At 58.8% G+C, this 18,258-nt stretch overlaps 8 protein-coding genes across 8 annotated transcripts; 5 read left to right on the top strand and 3 right to left on the bottom strand.

Moving 5' to 3' along the window:
• The first annotated feature begins 193 nt into the window (after positions 1–193).
• F5Z01DRAFT_245092 (uncharacterized protein) lies at positions 194–2,074 on the top strand. The gene is made up of 2 exons (XM_046258440.1): positions 194–374; positions 481–2,074. The coding sequence occupies exon 2, from the start codon at positions 594–596 to the stop codon at positions 2,022–2,024; it is 1,431 nt and encodes a 476-aa protein (XP_046115935.1). The 5' UTR covers positions 194–374; positions 481–593; the 3' UTR covers positions 2,025–2,074.
• Positions 2,075–2,441: 367 nt separating this feature from the next.
• F5Z01DRAFT_245084 (yippee zinc-binding/DNA-binding /Mis18, centromere assembly-domain-containing protein) lies at positions 2,442–3,650 on the top strand. Its single transcript, XM_046258439.1, has one exon. The coding sequence runs from the start codon at positions 2,555–2,557 to the stop codon at positions 3,275–3,277; it is 723 nt and encodes a 240-aa protein (XP_046115934.1). The 5' UTR covers positions 2,442–2,554; the 3' UTR covers positions 3,278–3,650.
• Positions 3,651–4,800: 1,150 nt separating this feature from the next.
• F5Z01DRAFT_244655 (neutral trehalase) lies at positions 4,801–7,405 on the top strand. Its single transcript, XM_046258437.1, has 3 exons — positions 4,801–5,229; positions 5,290–7,159; positions 7,214–7,405. Exons 1-3 carry the CDS (start codon positions 5,025–5,027, stop codon positions 7,368–7,370), a joined length of 2,232 nt encoding a protein of 743 aa, XP_046115933.1. The 5' UTR covers positions 4,801–5,024; the 3' UTR covers positions 7,371–7,405.
• A 1,259-nt stretch (positions 7,406–8,664) lies between these two features.
• Positions 8,665–10,413, top strand: F5Z01DRAFT_626245 (isocitrate lyase; the record flags this gene model as incomplete). The annotated part of the gene is made up of 3 exons (XM_046261469.1): positions 8,665–9,051; positions 9,106–10,007; positions 10,056–10,413. 3 exons carry the CDS (start codon positions 8,665–8,667, stop codon positions 10,411–10,413), a joined length of 1,647 nt encoding a protein of 548 aa, XP_046115932.1.
• On the bottom strand, positions 10,381–13,259 carry F5Z01DRAFT_245033 (kinase-like domain-containing protein). The gene is made up of 3 exons (XM_046258438.1): positions 11,140–13,259; positions 10,440–11,076; positions 10,381–10,384 (listed from the first exon to the last, which is right to left on the bottom strand). Exons 1-2 carry the CDS (start codon positions 13,016–13,018, stop codon positions 10,805–10,807), a joined length of 2,151 nt encoding a protein of 716 aa, XP_046115931.1. The 5' UTR covers positions 13,019–13,259; the 3' UTR covers positions 10,381–10,384; positions 10,440–10,804.
• Positions 13,260–14,115: 856 nt separating this feature from the next.
• On the top strand, positions 14,116–16,052 carry F5Z01DRAFT_244631 (uncharacterized protein). The gene has a single exon (XM_046258436.1). It carries the CDS (start codon positions 14,597–14,599, stop codon positions 15,821–15,823), a length of 1,227 nt encoding a protein of 408 aa, XP_046115930.1. The 5' UTR covers positions 14,116–14,596; the 3' UTR covers positions 15,824–16,052.
• Positions 15,829–17,289, bottom strand: F5Z01DRAFT_691107 (uncharacterized protein; the record flags this gene model as incomplete). Its single annotated transcript, XM_046266146.1, has 2 exons — positions 16,979–17,289; positions 15,829–16,862 (listed from the first exon to the last, which is right to left on the bottom strand). The coding sequence occupies exons 1-2, from the start codon at positions 17,064–17,066 to the stop codon at positions 15,829–15,831; spliced, it is 1,122 nt and encodes a 373-aa protein (XP_046115929.1). The 5' UTR covers positions 17,067–17,289.
• Positions 17,290–17,461: 172 nt separating this feature from the next.
• Positions 17,462–18,216, bottom strand: F5Z01DRAFT_676251 (uncharacterized protein; the record flags this gene model as incomplete). The annotated part of the gene is made up of 2 exons (XM_046265236.1): positions 17,462–18,076; positions 18,127–18,216. The coding sequence occupies 2 exons, from the start codon at positions 18,214–18,216 to the stop codon at positions 17,462–17,464; spliced, it is 705 nt and encodes a 234-aa protein (XP_046115928.1).
• Positions 18,217–18,258: the final 42 nt, after the last annotated feature.

Genomic DNA, 18,258 nt, shown 5'->3' with positions numbered 1-18,258 from the left:
GAGGAGAGCGAGAACGGGGCCTGGCCTTGCATAAGAGGTTGCAGGCCGGGTCCAAGCTGATTGAGTAATCAAACCCCAGGTCACGGCACGCTGCACTGGACCGAGGTTGTCCCGCGAAGCCGGGCTGAATCACGTGATGTGTTCTTTTTCCACCCCTTTCAAAGGAAGCGAACGAACCTTTGGTGAATGCTGACCTTCACGACCATTACGTGCCGTATTATCCACAGTAGCTCCTCTTGTGACTAAGCGCCGTATCTAGCCGAGCGTTTGGAGCAGCCGCCGGGCACTTTTGATTTGGGGCCGTCCACACCCAACAGCGCTCAACAGCGCTCAACAGCGCTCTCCGTCCGCTGTGCAGCGCCTAGATGCAGAAGGTGTGTGACTGACTGACTGTCAATATGATGCCCCGCACTGCGGGCTTCCAGTGGTGTCGCCCCTCCAAGCTTCAAAAGACCCTCCGAGGGGCACTGACGGTATCAGCACATCCACGCACGTCTTTAACGCGAGCTACCCACCCTTCTAGCCACATCTCCTCTCCTGCTTCATCTCGCACGTATCTCACAGATTCTATCCGCGCCCATCAAGCAAAGAAGATGGCTCCCCAGCTCGACGCGTACTTCAAGCAGGTGGACAGCTCCGCCGACGCCTTCATTGAGCGTCTGCGCAAAGCTGTCGCCATCCCCTCCATCTCTGCCGACGAGGCTCGCCGCCCCGATGTCGTCCGCATGGGCCAATGGCTCCACGACGAGCTCAAGTCTCTCGGTGCCGAGGCTGAGCTTCGTCCTCTGGGCAAGCAGCCACACAAGGAGCACCTAGACCTGCCGCCCGTCGTCCTCGCCCGCTACGGAAACGACAAGAACAAGCGCACCATCCTCGTGTACGGCCACTACGACGTCCAGCCTGCCGAGAAGGCGGATGGCTGGGCCACCGAGCCCTTTGACCTGACCCTCGACGACAAGGGACGCATGTACGGCCGTGGCTCGACAGATGACAAGGGCCCCGTCCTGGGCTGGCTGAATGCCATTGAGGCGCACCAGAAGTCGGGCACTGATTTCCCCGTCAACCTGCTCATGTGCTTCGAGGGTATGGAGGAGTATGGCTCCGAGGGACTTGACGACTTCATCAAGGCCGAGGCCAAGAAGTACTTCAACGATGCCGATGCCGTGTGCATCTCGGATAACTACTGGCTGGGCACAGAGAAGCCATGCCTGACCTACGGTCTCCGCGGATGCAACTACTACTCGGTGGAGATCTCCGGCCCCGGTGCTGACCTGCACAGCGGCGTGTTCGGCGGTACTGCGCAGGAGCCCATGACGGACCTCGTGCGCGTGCTGGGCACTCTCGTCAACACCGGCGGCGAGATCCAGATCCCCGGCATCAAGGAGCAGGTGGCGCCCATCACGGCCGATGAGGACGGCCTCTACGACAGCATTGCCTTCACCATGGATACAATCCACGAGTCCCTGGGCAGCAAGACCACCATCCACGACGACAAGAAGAACACGCTGATGGCTCGCTGGCGATACCCATCCCTCTCCATCCACGGCGTAGAGGGAGCCTTCTCGCAGCCCGGTGCCAAGACCGTCATCCCCGCCAAGGTCATTGGCAAGTTCTCGATCCGCACCGTGCCAGACATGGACATTGACACGACCAACGAGGCGGTCTACAAGTACGTCAAGGAGCAATTTGCCAAGCTCAACAGCAAGAACACGATGAACGTGTTCGCGCAGCACACGGGCAAGTGGTGGAAGGCCTCGCCCAAGCACTGGAACTTCTCGGCGGCGGCCAAGGCGACGGAGCGCGTCTGGGGCGTGCAGCCCGACTTTACGCGCGAGGGCGGCAGCATCCCCGTCACCCTCACGTTCGAGGAGGCGACGGGCAAGAATGTGCTCCTGCTGCCCATGGGCAGCTCCACGGATGGCGCCCACTCGATCAACGAGAAGCTCGACAAGCGCAACTACATTGAGGGCATCAAGCTGCTGGGCGCGTACCTGCACTATGTCGCCGAGGAGCCGCAACAATAAGTACTACGTACGTAGGCTTGGGTTATTGATTTAACTTGCTACCTAATGTAATACAATTGGATGAATACTGCGTGGTAGGAATCAGTCTGGACTGGACCCCTACCACAAGCCCAGGTGACCCTTGGTGGGGGACCCCGCCTGACGTCGCGGCGCCAAGAGTGTCGATCGCCTCCAGGCCCGATAAGGCACTGCAGTCTGCTGCCCACCTTTCTCCCCAAACGACTCATGTACTCCCTGACTCGAGCGCGCCCTTCTGTTCTTCTCAAAAAGTCGGCACGCCCGGAGACTGATGTCTGTCGACATATCTGCTGCTGATTCTATGCTCGTTCTAACGCCGAGTGGCGCTGTCGTCCACCCGCACGCTGCACAAGCACACTACATACTTCCTAGTCGCATGACCCCTTCAAGTTGACTTGATCGCACACGCGCGCTCCGTGTGAGCATCACCGCTTCTCGCTTCTTAAATTGAACGTCCTCGATTCAGGTCATACCTGATTGATAGACACATCGTCCAGCATAGCAGACAGAAGATGGTGCGCGAAAGTGGCATCTCAGCGACCAAACCAATCTTCCCGACCTACCTGCTCCCCAGTCTCAGCCTACCGCTGCGTTTCCGACGACGAGCCTCGTCCGCGTCATCTGTCCCATCCCTGTCAAAATCGACCAGCACGACGCCCAGCAGCTCCCCACCGCCGCCCACCATTTTGCCGTGCAAGCTCCAGCGCGTGGCGCCGGACACGCTCCGCTGCCAGCACTGCTCGTCCGACATTGCGCTGTCCGCGCAGATCATCTCCAAGGGTTTCACGGGTCGCCATGGCCGGGCGTTCCTCGTGGGACCGGACGAGGGCGGGGGCCTGATGAACATCCGGCAGGGACGGAGCGAGAACCGGCAGCTCGTGACGGGGTGGCACACGGTGGCGGACATTAGCTGCGGGACGTGTGCGAGCAAGTTGGGCTGGAAGTATGTCGATGCGCGGGAGAGCGCGCAGAAGTACAAGGTGGGCAAGTTCATTCTCGAGACGGAGCGGGTCGTTGTGAGCCGGAGCTGGGAGGACGTGCCCGTGTCGATGGGAAGTCAGGAGGCTAAGCATGGGGAGGCCAAGAGGAAGAAGGAGGAGGCGGGTGTGGTGTTTGACTCGGACGATGAGGATGAGTGTGAGGATATCTTTTCTGGTGTCTGGGACCGGGACGTTGTCGCCAGGAGAAGGCGAGGTACACAGTCAACCAGGAGAGATGATGACGATGGGGAGTAGAGACATGATGAGTCTGGTCTGGGTTGGTTTCATTTGAAGGCGTCGGGGAGTAGGTTGGGAGGGAAATTTGGACATGGTCAGACATGGGATACTGGGCGTATTTGTTTTCAGTCATATGGAGTAGGGAAACTTTTACGAGACGAGCATTGTTTGTATTGCCTGCCCCTTTACCGACTCACTGTGCAACGGGTTATCAGCCCTATGTATCCGCACAATGAGCCATGAAGCGAACAAGACCGGTCTATTCTAGTAGGAAGCTGAAAAGCAGTGCTGTACTGTAGTATTTTTGCTTAGCCTCCTGGTATATTGGCCCTGATCCGGCTAGGCGGAATGACTCCAGCGTGAATGAGCTACCAGTAGCCTGCCACCAGTATGTCAATGTTGCATATTCGCATTCAAGCTTACCGGACTCCTGGCTCTGGGGTTACACAAATCTGTGGCGCCTCACTTCCCTTTACGCAGCCACGCTGAAGTACAATCTGGACACACTCCACGAGCAATACGAGCTGTCGTCAACCGGACCTCGTGAAGCCTAGAGGCCCAGACTGATTTCATAAGGGTCTCTAAGACACGCTCGTGGCCGCTGACACGACAGCTGTCGCTCTGAAAGGGGAGCATTGAGGGATGGTACCTGCGTCACAGTCCTGCTGCCAAGTGAAGCAGACGCTCGTCGACGCATCCGCCGATGAGGCCTGGACTCCTGGAGCCGGCCACCAGCGCACGAGGAGGCAAGGTGAATTGGGAGTCACCCTGCCTTGCGAGAGAAGTCACACAACCCGTACAGGGAAGAACATGGCGATGCTGGGATGCACCGCGACGCTGTGGCGTTCTCAGAGTCGTCAGAGTCGTCACTCGCCACAGCTGTGTACCCGTTCACAGCACTAGTCCAGTCTGATATCATGCTGATATCCAGAAGACAGTCGAGAGGAACCCTGAGCAGCATCACGTAATTCACCGCGATAGAATTACATTGCATTACAGTGCGTGAGGTGCCTGAGTCCTGACGTGGGCGTCTTGGTGGGGGGCAGCTGCACTGAAGAGGTAGGTGGGGTGGTGGCATGTTGAAGATCGTTTAGTGGGGGTAGCAGCACAACATCGTCACATTGTTGTAGTATCAAGGTATTTCCAGCGCACCTCTTTTTTTTTTTTCTTCTTCTTCTCCTGTGCGCGCTCTCGCCTCTTACATGTCTGTGCTGCTGAGAAAAGACTGGACGCATGACCTCATCCTCCTGTGGAAGATCTTGATGCCATCGGTCTCCTCCTCTCAATCCAACAACCCCCAATCGAATGTCCCGTAAGGTGCAAAGCAAAGTCCACCCACCAGCTGTCTGTCATCCACCACCCTCGTCATTCTTCACCAAGAGACCCACGCTCCCACCACCGTGACTGAGCCTAGCGATTGCTCCACCGCTTGATTATCCCCTACCCTAGATTACCGCATTGAGAAGAGCTGCTACCCGCGTCATCACACAATTCGAAGCAGAAGGTTCTGCGCTCCTCCCGCATCCAGCCCAGTGCAGTCTCTTTACCGCCCATCAGTTGCACGCGGACAAATCAAGCCCTACTCCTACCTCCACGTTGCGCGAAAGCACCGCGAGCACACCGCAATCGACTTGCATCACGACTGTATACAGCATACACCGACCCCTCATTCGTCACCTCACCACACGACTGACCTGCCTGGTCCCCCTCCCGTCGATCACCCTCACCGCTCCCAGATAAGGACTCCATCCAGGGCGAACAGGACATGGCCGAGCAAGCGAGCCACCGCACGAGGGGCTCGGAGGACTATGGCGTGTACGACGACGCCAAAACGTACTACACCTCGGACGATCGACACAACAAATATGGCCCTCGGACTCGAACGTACTCGCAGAATAGTCTCCTGCGCAACTTTGATCGGTTTGGCATGAGGGAGGCCCAGGCGGCCCCCTTTCGACGTGGAAGTCACGGTGCGTCCCAGGAGACAAACGATCCCAGAGATAGAGCACAGCTGACCAGGTGACGAATAGATGAACGAGCTCTCGGCCACGGTCGCCGGTTCCTCGTCCAGGTGGACGCCACCCTCAAGAGCTTGCTCGAGCAGGAAGACGACCACAAGGCGATGCAGATCACCGTCGAGGACCGCGGGCCCAAGGTCATCCCCCTCCGCACGGCCGCCTCGGCCGGCTACAACAAGTTCGACGTGCGCGGGACGTACATGCTGTCCAACCTCCTGCAGGAATTGACCCTCGCCAAGGAGTATGGTCGTAAGGAGATCATCCTGGACGAGGGCCGCCTGAATGAGAACCCCGTGGACCGGCTCCACCGCGTGATCCGCGATCACTTCTGGGAGGGCCTGACCCGGAAGATTGATGCCTCGACGGTCGAGGTGGCGGCCGTGGATCCCAAGGACTGGACGGACAAGCCGACGCCCAGAATCTACATCCCCCCCGGTGCCCCTGAGCAGTACGAGTACTACATGCGGGTGGCGAGGGAGCGGCCCGAGATCAACCTGGACGTGCAGCTGCTGCCGGAGAACATCACCCCCGAGTACATCCGCGATCTCAACGAGGAGCCCGGCCTGCTGGTCGTGGCCACGGAGGAGGTGACGGACGACCAGACGGGGGAGAAGACGCTCGAGGGCCTGCCGTTTGTGGTGCCTGGCGGCCGCTTCAACGAGCTGTACGGGTGGGACAGCTACATGGCGGGCCTGGGTCTCCTCGTGGATGACCGTGTGGACCTGGTCCAGTCCATGGTGGTCAACTTTTGCTTCTGCATCGAGCACTACGGCAAGATCCTCAATGCGACGAGGACGTACTACCTCGGCCGCTCGCAGCCGCCCTTCCTGACAGACATGGCGCTGCGCGTCTTTGAGAAGATCAAGCACGAGCCCGGGTCCAAGGAGTTCCTGCGCAGGTCGATGCTGGCGGCCGTCAAGGAGTACCACACGGTCTGGACCTCGGAGCCCCGTCTGGACCCCGTCACGGGCCTGTCGCGGTACCGCCCCGAAGGTCTGGGTGTGCCGCCCGAGACGGAGGCCACGCACTTTGTGCACGTGCTGGAGCCGTACATCAAAAAGTACAACATGGAGTTCAAGGAGTTTGTGCGGGCGTACAACCACCGGGAGATTATCGAGCCAGAGCTCGACGAGTACTTTATGCACGACCGTGCGGTGCGTGAGTCTGGACACGACACGTCTTACCGCCTCGAGGGCGTCTGCGCGAACCTGGCGACCATTGACCTCAACTCGCTGCTGTTCAAGTACGAGACGGACATTGCGCGGACGATCCGCGGTGTGTTTGGCGACAAGCTGGTGATGCCGGAGGAGTTCTGCAAGGGGACGCCGTACGCGCCGGGCGAGGTGCTCTCGTCGGCGGCGTGGGACCGTCGGGCCAAGCGCCGCAAGCTGACCATGGACAAGCTCATGTGGAACGAGAAGGAGGGCATGTTCTTTGACTACGACACGGTCAAGCAGGAGCAGTGCAACTACGAGTCGGCGACGACGCTGTGGGCGCTGTGGGCGGGCCTGGCGTCGCCCAAGCAGGCGGCCGACCTCGTCCACAAGGGTCTGCCCCGTTTCGAGGAGAATGGCGGCCTGGCAGCGGGCACGGAGAAGTCGCGAGGTGAGGTCGGCCTGGACCGTCCCAACCGTCAGTGGGACTACCCCTATGGGTGGCCGCCGCAGCAGATGCTGGCGTGGACGGGCCTCCTGCGGTACAGCTTCAACGAGGAGGCGGAGCGGCTGGCGTACAAGTGGCTGTTTATGGTGACCAAGGCGTTTGTGGACTTTCACGGTGTGGTGGTGGAGAAGTACGACGTGACGAGCGAGATTGATCCGCACCGGGTGGACGCCGAGTACGGCAACCAGGGCCTGGGGTTCAAGGGCGTGAACAAGGAAGGGTAGGCCGATGTGTATTTGAGGTGACGAGTGGCTGACTGACTGACAATCGATAGGTTTGCCTGGGTGAATGCGAGCTACGTGTACGGGCTGCAGATCATCAACGCGCACATGCGTCGCGCGCTGGGCACGCTGACGCCGTACAAGACGTTTGTGCGGGCCATGGAGCAGAACGAGGAGAAGGAGCTGGCGAGTTTGCAGCAGATACGCTGAGCGGGAGGAGGGGGGGCTTTAGCCTTTAAGACTTTGTGAGATACAGACAGTGTTGCATGTGGTGGAGTTTCAGCATTGAGAGACAGACATTGGCAAGGTACATGTAGCAACAGACGTTTGTGTTGCCCTGTACGTACTCGGATCCGAATGGTGAATTACTTGCAGAGCGATGACATGGAGTCTACAAGCACATGCAAGCTCCATGGCAGTGAGTGACTGCGTGACCGAGTGTCTGTGGAGGTGGAGGTGGAGGAGCCGCATTCGGCCTGATGCGGGTGAGAGAGAGCGTCGACCTCGGCTCAGGCGTCAGGGTCGCCATCGCAAGGCTGAGTCATTCCTTTAGCTAGTACAAGTAGAGACAAGTATCCGATCGCGGGATCAGTGATGGGGAAACGCGACATGTCATAGTGGCGCTGCATTGTTACTGACTGGACACTCACTGACTGGGGAGGGAGGGGGCTGATCTGATCTGCTTTCACATGCCAGCTACCCGGTCCCCCGACGACTGTCCACCCTGTCTGTCATTTGAATTGGACATTCTTTGAATTGAGGAATCATTGAGGACAATCAGAATTCAATTGAATTGATGAGGCGACGCCTGTCAAGCCCATGTAGGCCAGTGCTGCTGCTGTGCGGATTCTACATGTACATACCACTGACCAGCACCCTCCAGCCTCCAGCTGAGACTCCAACAACAGTCAGACACTGGCAATGAATGATACGGGTGGGGTCCGTCCATCTTCCCCAGAGTCTGACTAGGGCGAACTAAGTGAACTAAATTCTAACAAGGGCATAATGGCTGCTTTCTTCGGTACCTCGGCCAATCGCGGCTGCTGGCCGCCCCTTGACCCGAACAACGTCGCGCGCCCATCACTCAACTGCCTCCTCTCGGCTACTCCTCGTCCTCCAGTCGCTCGATCAAATGCCAGCAGTGGCCTGGCCTGTCCCCCAATCCGGGCCATCCCGGGCTCTAGATCAGCTTCCGAGGCGCTGTCGGGTGTACGGTGTACGTAGACTCATGTCATGTCATGCCATGCCATGCCATGCCATTGAGCGAGGCCTGGCCTGGCCTGGTGTGCCGCGTCCGTGGTGATATAATAATGGCGGGAGGGCGTGCGTGTGTCATTCATGGCACGTAGCTCGATCGACCATTCCGCTGGACCGACACGTGCTCATCCATCTCGGCTTGTTACTTCTGTATTACTTACTACTTCTAGTCTCTAGTTAGGCTTGCAACTCTCCTCCCTCTCTGACTTGCTCTCATCATCCGTGTCTTACTATACTGTCTGTCAACATGGCGACCAACAGCATGGCCAACCCGGCCGTCAACCCGGACGTCGAGGACGAGCTCTTTGCGCAAGAAGTACAGCAGGTCAAGGACTGGTGGTCGCAACCTCGCTGGCGCCACACCAAGCGGCCCTTTACCGCCGAGCAGATTGTGTCCAAGCGAGGCCACCTCAAGATTGAGTATCCGAGCAACGCCCAGGCCAAGAAGCTGTGGGACATTCTCGAGAAGAGGTTCGCGACCAAGGATGCCAGCTACACATATGGCTGTCTCGAGCCCACCATGGTCACCCAGATGGCCAAGTACCTCGACACCATCTACGTCTCCGGCTGGCAGTCGTCGTCGACCGCCTCGGCCTCGGACGAGCCTGGCCCTGACCTGGCCGACTACCCTTACGTGCGTCTCCTATAGTCACAACCACTTCAGGAGTTGGCTGACCAGTGACCCCAGACCACCGTCCCCAACAAGGTCGGCCACCTCTTCATGGCCCAGCTCTTCCACGACCGCAAGCAGCGCCAGGAGCGCATCACCACACCCAAGGCCCAGCGCGCCGCCCTCGCCAACGTCGACTACCTCCGCCCCATCATCGCCGACGCCGACACGGGCCACGGCGGTCTCACCGCCGTCATGAAGCTCACAAAGCTCTTTGTCGAAAAGGGCGCCGCCGGCATCCACATTGAGGACCAGGCCCCCGGCACAAAGAAGTGCGGCCACATGGCCGGCAAGGTCCTCGTCCCCATCAGCGAGCACATCAACCGCCTCGTCGCCATCCGCGCCCAGGCCGACATTATGGGCTCCGACCTCCTCGCCATTGCCCGCACCGACGCCGAGGCCGCCACCCTCATCACCACCACCATTGACGCCCGCGACCACGCCTTCATCCTCGGCTGCACCAACCCCCAGCTCGGGCCTCTGAACGACCTCATGGCCCGCGCCGAGCAGGAGGGCAAGCTCGGCCCGGAACTCCAGCGCATCGAGGACGACTGGCTCGCCGCCGCCGGCCTCATGCGCTTCGACGAGGCCGTCCTCGCCCACATTGACGCCGCCCCGGCCCTCGCCAACAACAAGGACGCCCTCAAGGCCAAGTACACGGCCCAGGCCAAGGGCAAGTCCAACAGGGAGGCCCGCCAGCTCGCCCGCCAGCTCCTCGGCGAGGACGTCTACTTTGACTGGGACGCCCCCCGCACCCGCGAGGGCTACTACCGCCTCAAGGGCGGCTGCGACTGCGCCGTCAACCGCGCCGTCGCCTACGCCCCCTACTGCGACGCCATCTGGATGGAGAGCAAGCTGCCCGACTTTGCACAGGCCCGCGAGTTTGCCGACGGCGTCCACGCCGTGTGGCCAGAGAAGAAGTAAGTCCTCTTGTCAGAGAGAGAGAGATCGAAAGCTAACCCCCTCAGACTCGCCTACAACCTGAGCCCCTCCTTCAACTGGAAGACGGCCATGCCGCGCCACGACCAGGAGACGTACATCCACCGCCTCGCCAGCCTCGGCTACTGCTGGCAATTCATCACCCTGGCGGGTCTGCACACGACCGCCCTCGCCAGCGACTCGTTTGCCCGCGCCTACGCCGCCCAGGGCATGCGCGCCTACGGCGAGCGCGTTCAGGAGCCCGAGATGGAGCTCGGCGTCGACGTCGTCAAGCACCAAAAGTGGAGCGGCGCGACCTATGTCGACGAGCTGCAGAAGATGGTCACCGGCGGCATCAGCAGCACCGCCGCCATGGGCGCTGGCGTCACCGAGGATCAGTTCAAGTGAGTGCTGAAGGGGAAGAGATGTTGGACCTACATAGGCATGAAATGTATGAATGGATGTTCTTTCTGCGTTGCGTGCGCTCTCACAGTTGGAGGTGAAACTGGGCGTCGAATGTCCCATGGGGCGCATGATATGTAACTTGGTATGTTCAGCGCCAGCCCATGCCAGCAAGCGAGCCCGGTCTATTCTAGAGATACCGTACCGTACGCCACCGTGGCCGTCCGTCAAGGCCTTGACTTGTTCCATAAATTCAGAACACATCTCATACCGTCCCGTCCAAAGCAACCGTCGCAGCGGCCATCTGTGTGCGCCGTCCCTCTGCGAAACGCCATCCTCCGTTGTCCTCGTATACGTACGCGGCCGTGTGTCTATTGCTCCTCCGAGAGGATTCACCTCAGTCCGCCTCCGCGAGCTGCATTATCAGCCGCGCGGCCATGTCCAGGAATGGATACGGACTGGTGACCTCCTTCTCCTCGAGGAGCTTCCCCTGCGCGGTCTCGTATCCGGAACACTTGAAATCCACCAGGTAGACGCCCTGCTCCATCTCGTAGATCTGAATGTCGAGATGCATCGCGACAAAGCCACGCTTGACGACGCCCTCGGCCGAGCGCTCGTGCACATAGGGATCCTTGGGCACATTGTTCTTGTCTGCGTCATCACTGCCCACTACAACAACAATGTCAGGTTAGCTTCCGCAAATACCAAAGCATCCTGGGGTCCTGTCCTTACCTTTCACCTCCCAGCGCACCCGGATGCGCCACGGGTCGGCCGGTAGCTTGTACCTCTTGGCCGGATCGACACTGAGACTTGACCCTTTCCCTGACTCGCCGGCGCTGGCGTAGTCATCCGCGAAGCTACCTGTACCACTGGGGGGCTCGCTGTCCTTGCCCTGTCGGGGGTCATAATCCTCGTCGGGAATATAGGTCGCGCCCAGCTTCCGCAGCGCCTTGTGGATCGTCAGCAGGGCTTCCCACGGCGCGTTACGTGACCGGATGCCAAACTGCCAGCGCACAGGCTTCGGCTTCTTAGTTGGGTTGATGGGCGTCATGCCCTGCGGCCGCTTGGCCGCCTCGTCGATGCGCAGCTGGCTCCGCGAGTGGGGCTTGAGACGGCGCGCCATCTCCTGCTTCTCGGCATCTGTACGGTTTGACGGCGGCTCCTCGATGCCCGCGGCCGCCGGTGGCGCGACTGTGTCCTCGCCCGCATTCTTCCTCTCCATGTAGTCTTTGTGGTATGTGGGGATGCTGCTCGGCAAGATGCCGACCTTGCTGACGTAGGGCCTCGAGCCGATGCCGCTGCCGGAGATGCCAGACCGCGACGACTGGCTCATCATGGGGCTCCCGCCTTCAATCTCGGCTTGCAAGATCTCCGGGTGCTGGTTCACCTGCATGAGCTTGTTCTCGCGCACAATCATGTAGGCGTCCTTGATGGCTGATGGCTCTTCGGCCCGCAAGGCCTCCTCGACATCAACCTTTCCGTACCCCATCGTCTTGCTGATCTTGTCCGTGATCTCCTCGTGGAGCTTCTCCTGTACACGTTCGGGCGCGTTGGGCGCAATGTCGCTCTTGGCAATGGCCTTGTTGGGGTCCACCCCGGTGTTGAAGAACTCCTCGGCCGGCCTCTGCAGGTAGATGGGCAGGTCAGTGAGGAACCACGGGTCGTCGCGAATCTCCTCAATCGTGGCCCGCTGCACCGGGTTGACGACCAGCATTTTCTTGATGAGGTTCGCGGCCCCGGACGGCATCCACTGCGGAATGCTATACGTCCCCTTCGCAATCTTGGCGAACAGACTCGGGATGTGCTCGTCGTCGAACGGCAGGCGGCCCACGAGCAGGACGTACAGGATGACGCCGCAGCTCCACACATCAACCTCGGGTCCCGCGTAGAGCTTGCCTCCAATGACTTCGGGGGCCGCATAGTTTGGGCTGCCGCAGCTGGTCTTGAGGAAGTTGCCGTCCGTCATAATGTTGCTCAGCCCAAAGTCGGCAATTTTGATGTCCTGGTTCTCGTCCAGCAGCAGGTTCTCGGGTTTGAGGTCGCGATGCACAATCTTGTGGCGGTGGCAGTACTCGACGGCACACAGCATCTGTTGAAAGAAGCGTCGTGCCTCGGGCTCCTTCATGCGGCCGTGGGCGACAATGTAGTCAAACAGCTCCCCGCCCGCGTACTCGAGGACCATGATGATCTCGGCGGGCGTCTTGATCACCGTGTAGAGCTTGATGATGTGGGGGTGCCGCAGCAGCTGCAGATACTCAATCTCGCGCTCTACCCGGCCAGCCATGTCGCGGCTGATGAGCTTCTTGCGCGCAATGATCTTGAGGGCGACCTGCTGTCCGGTGCCATTGTGAATGGCAAGCTTGACCTTGCCAAAGGAGCCCTCGCCCAGCGTCCGCACGACCTTATACGCACCGATGCGCTGCTCTGTCTTTGCTTTCTCCTTGCGGGGTGTGCTCATGGCTGCGGTAGGGGGTCGAGGCGAGGCCGCCGACTCGTCGCCATGCTGTTTGCTGTGCTGCTGTGGTTCGGGTGGCTGCTGGAGCTGTCGACGCACGTGGGATGACGAGAGAGAGATGGTGAGCTCCTCGTCCTCGAAGCGGCCGGGGGCCATGACGTCCGGGTTGGGTTGGGTTGGAGCACCAGCCACGGCCTGCGGCTAGCGCGGAGACTTGCTGGCACAGGGCCCAGATGGATGTCGACAGTAGGCTGAGTGATTACTCAATCAGGGTATGCGGATGGGTTGCTTGTCCAGTCGCTTCGTCGGGCCAGGCCCCTGTGCGTGCGGTGCGTTGCAGTCACTCAGTGACGGGGAGGGAATTTCGCAGGCGGGCCGCGCCCAATGAGGTGGACGTCGGTAGGCGGGGTGTAGATGCTCGCTTGACTCGTGGATCCGGCCTGGCCTGCCTAAAGGTAGACGGTGATTATGCGTCTGGCGATAGAGTAGAGTCGTGTCGTGTGCGACGTCTGGTATGGAGAATCGAGGTTGGCGAGAGCAAATGACGGTATCGGATTGGGGCTGCACCTGGACTCCAGTCGCTGGGCAGCCAACCGGCAGCAGCCGGTGCCCTACTGGTTGCGCCTGTGAGTGCCCGCCATGGCCACCAATGGAGGGGGCGGGGTCCAGTCGCTGCAGGCCTGGCCCTGTAGAACCCCGCCAAAGTTCAGGCCGATTCAGGAAGCGCCCGCTGCTTGGAATTGCCTACAGCGCCATGACATGCTGTACATAGCGCATATACATGTAGGGCTGCCTTCCAGTCTAGTCCCTAATGACTGGACTTCGGCTGCTGTACACTAACTGCTGTCGGACCTTTTCCTCCGCCTCTAGTCTCGCTATTGTCCGTCTGGCAAACTTTAATGAATCGCGGGAATGTTGACTACCCTGAATCCCACGGGAACGAAAGGCCAGGCTTTCCAAAGATGGCTCGGCGGGCGCTCCACGACAGGCTTGGCCTATTGCAACATGATATATGACAGCCAGCAGCGTGATGGTTCCAAGGCTCAGGTTGCACGACATCGGCTTACCCTATCTTGTTCTGGACGTGCATGCATGGCAGCTGACGGTGCAGTGCACCCTGATTTTCTTGGGTGAAATTTAAGAGATGCACGAAATGGGCATGGTGCACCCTTGCAGCCGTCAATTGACCCGTCTTCTTCCGTCGTCGATGCTGTCGTCTTGGACACGAACCCCTGATGTCAACATCAGAATCAAATATTTGGGAGGATGGCGCCGAAATCCAGCTCACGCTCAAACAAGAACTAAATCCCCTGTTGATCTTTATTGTTCTAATGACTGTAGCTGACATTACGGATAACTAGCCAAGTTCAGTCTCCGATCAGCGGCGAACATTTGCCGTCTTTAGCGTTGGCCTGGCTGTGAGAAGATGTCATGACGTCAATAAGGCTACTCAGCATGGGCTGCATGCAATAATATATCTTCATTCCACCTTTAGCAGCCTCACCGTCGCATCGCTTCGGACTGCGAAGAGTTCCGAACTGCGAAAAGTCCCGAGCTGCGAGTGCAAGTGCTGTGCATAAGGTCCTTTATCACAAGAAACGAGGGCCCATGAATACCATAGCAAGCCCTTCGTTGAGCCGTCTTTAGTATCACGTATCCCTAACATAAGCAACTTGGGTGTAACCAAACCTCGCGCTCTCTCACATCTATCCTCAAGCCTACAGCAACATCACCATGACTGTCCAACGCATCCTCATAGTTGGGGGTGGAGTCGCCGGTCCAACTCTTGCCCTGCTTCTCGCTAAACATCTCCCTTCTTCGCAGATCACGATTCTCGAACGCAGCACCACTCAGTCAGAGCTTGGCCAGGTCGTTGATATTGAGGGACCTTCGCAGGAAATCATGTCTCGTCTCAATCTCCTCCCCTTGCTACGCGAAGCATCCACCCACGAGCAAGGAATCGAGGTCGTCAATGAGCAAGGTGGATTGATCGGTCGCTTGCCAGCCGGTCAGAGTGGTGGTGCGAGCAAAGAGATCGAGATCATGAGACCAAGACTCAGCAAGGTCATCTACAATGCTACCAGGGAGTATAAAAATGTGCAGTGGAGGTTTGGCAAGACCGTCACCGCCATAGAGGAGAGACAGGACGACGTTCTCGTGGAAGTGTCCGACGTCGAGACAAAGGAGACGCAAAAGGATGGATTTGATCTTGTCGTTGCCGCAGACGGCCTACGATCAAAAACGCGGAATCTCATTCTCCCCGCGAACCTGAGGAAAGACTGCATCAAATCGCTGGATGTATATATCGCCTTCTTCAGCTTGCCAGCGGAGGTACAGGACAGACCATACAGCCGGTTACTCAGCTTGCCCGGATCAAGGAACGCCCTTATCAAGCCCATTGACGAGAATATCTCCTCAGCGTACCTTAGCGTTGCCAACCATGACGATGAGCTCAGCGAAGCTAGGCGATCAAGGGACACCCGAAGAAAACGAGAGATCATGTCGGCGAGATTCAAGGGCAGCGGATGGGAGACGGACCGTATGGCACGCGAGATTCTCACGACGGACAACTTCTATTTTGAGGAAATCTCTCAGATCAAGCTGAACAAGTGGTCGCACGGGAAATGTGTCCTGTTGGGTGATACAGCATGGTGTCCTTCGCCCCTGACTGGCCAGGGGACCAACACGGCTGTCTTGGGAGCGTATATCTTGGCACACTGCATCATCACCCACAGTGACAACCTTGAAAAGGCCTTTGCAGAGTACGAGCAGATGATGAGGGGCTACGTGGACAAGATCCAGGCCATTCCACTGGGGGGGAGGCTGCCCAAGCTGATCAATCCAGACTCAGGATGGGGTATCTGGATCCAGCGGACGATCATAGGGGCGGTCTCAAGGCTAGGCCTGTACAAGTATATTCCAGAGTCAAAGGTTGATTATGAGGGACTACCAGATCTGTAACACAATTAAGCAGCAATACCCACAGCTTCAGGCCCCACAGGTAGTTGGCTGCCAGCAATGTTGCACTGCCTGAACACCCTGACCTCATCCTCGGCAAAGGCACCAACAACAGAGTGCAGGACACCTCTGTTGTGGAAGATGACCAGATCACCCGCCTCCCAGTCATGCGCATAGACTCGCTGCGGCGCGATGCCTGGCCGCTGGAGGCGATACACAATGTCCCTCACCCTCTCAAGATCGTCCACCACCGATCCGTCCTCGAGATGGAGACGGCGGACCGCGGACGGGTGTATCTGCAGGGCAAGCTTGCCGGTGACGGGGTTCTTCCAGCACATGGGGAGTGTCTGGATCATGGTCTCGTCGACGGGCGGCAGCTCCTCCGGCTGTAGCTCCTTGTTCTGCGAGATGAGACCGAGGCCCGTGGGGCGGGACTTGGCGCCAGACATCCAGATGTACGGATGCGCGGCGTATTCCACCTTTGTCCCCCTGGCGAAGGCCTTGTCCTCTTCGGACAGCGCATCATACATGGCCTCACCGTTGACGAACGCCGTCGTGCCCAGAGGCACCTCGAGCTCGTCACCCGTACCGTCGTCGTAGCGGATGGTCTGTCTCCTGCCGCCGGGCACCTGCACGGCCAGCAGGGTGGTGGCCACGGGAGGCGCAAGACCATACAGCGCGGCGTCAATGTGCCACCTGTAGAACCTTGTAAAGTCCAAGTCGTCTTCCTCTGGGATGACGGTCTCGTGGAAAGTCTTGTGGTGAGGATGCTTCAGCGTGAAGTTCTCCAGCCCTTCGTACGACGACACGAAGCCGTTGCCGATGACCTGGACCTGGGGCTGATGGGGGATGGTCTTGAGATCAGGATGAAGGATAGACTTCTTGGCGTCGAGCGTCTTCCCATGGCCATAGGAGCCTGTGGCGGTAGGGTCGTAGCGCTGGGTGAGCGCGTACTGTGCCTTGGGGCTGATGTGGCCCTGTTGCTTGAGGACGAGCACTTGATGGGTGAAGAGTGCCTCGCGGAGGGCCTCAAAATCGGCATCTGCAAGGGCCGGTCAGAGTACTGCACTGGATTGAAGAACATGGAGTCTTTACCAGAGGAGGTTACCGATTGTAACGGGTATTCTCCCACATTATGTCTCTTTCAGTCATGCTCACCAGTCAGATTTTCCACGTCCACGTTTGTGACGTTGGCGCCGAATTGGAGGTTGCCCTTCATGGGCTCGATCTGTATGTGCGACGACATGTTGCAAATTCGTGGATCCTTCTTTTGTTGTGCAAGTGGATGAATGTGTGAAGGAATTAGACTCTGGGCGAGAATGGGCTGACGCTGTCCTTCTTATCAGATCCAGCGCTGCCGGAGGACGCCGGCTTCCCACGTCCTTATCAGCAGCAACCTCACACAAGATAACACTGGAAGACTCGGTAGAAGATATGACAAATAAAGATTGTGGTTAGGAAAGATTAGGAAAATTGGCAACGATTGCTAATTGTTAGCTGCCGGCAATTACTGCCACAAGAGAGAGTTTTACAGTCGCTTCTAGCGGGGCGGTCGTAACGCGCAACCTACTAGTACGGTAGACTAGTTTACAGGTAAAGTACATAGCTCAGCGTGTAGATCATACAGCACGCCCCGTGTATCTACTGCCCCCTTTTCGCCTCCTCTTTCAGCCTCTCTATTAACCTGGCCCTCAGAAACGGGCTCAGGCCCAGCATCCCCTCGTTCGTCAACACCCTGTATGTCCCACTCGGCTGGCACCTGCCCACGACGTTGCCCGTGTCGTCCACTTCGACGCTGCCCAGGATATCCTCCGGCCAGGCGATGCGCCCAAAGTCCGGTGGGTTCCTCCGATCGCTCAGATGCACCCAGCCGCCTCGGCCAGCACCGCCGGCGCCACCCTGCGCAGACGCGCCGCCCGCTCCCGATCCGCCTGCACCCCCACCCGCGCCTTGCTTCGCTGATGAGCCTCTGTTTTGTCGACGCTGCGCACCGGAGACGAAGGCACCGCCCGAGCCTAGGTTGAAACCGCCCGTGGACGCGAAGGCCTGTGCCTGGTTGGTCACGTCACTGTCCTCGTGCCCGTGTTGCTCGACGACTTGATCCAGGATCTTCATGAACTCGCGGTTCTCCTTGAATGTGTTCGGTGTGGGGGGAATCTGCGAAGTAGTGCCAATGGCAAGGCGACTGATTGGGGGGTCGTTGTCGAGGTAGGTCAGAATGTGGTTGACGGGGTTATTTGGGTCATTGAAGACTTTCTGGACATGTTAGACTAGATAGGCCTTCATTGCGGGTAGAGGAAACGTACAATGTGACTGTTGTTGGAGAGGGTGCTGACGGGGCGAGCCAAAAGAGCTCTGCTCCTCGAGACCCATCGACAGGACGCTGCTGGCAACATCTTTTCTGATTTGACTGTAATAAAGCTGTAACTGTAGAAGCT

The sequence above is a fragment of the Emericellopsis atlantica genome (genome assembly GCF_019669845.1).
Source record: "Emericellopsis atlantica unplaced genomic scaffold F5Z01scaffold_23, whole genome shotgun sequence".
Classification (NCBI taxonomy): Eukaryota; Fungi; Ascomycota; class Sordariomycetes; order Hypocreales; family Bionectriaceae; genus Emericellopsis; species Emericellopsis atlantica.
This window is presented reverse-complemented; position numbering and strand designations above follow the sequence as displayed.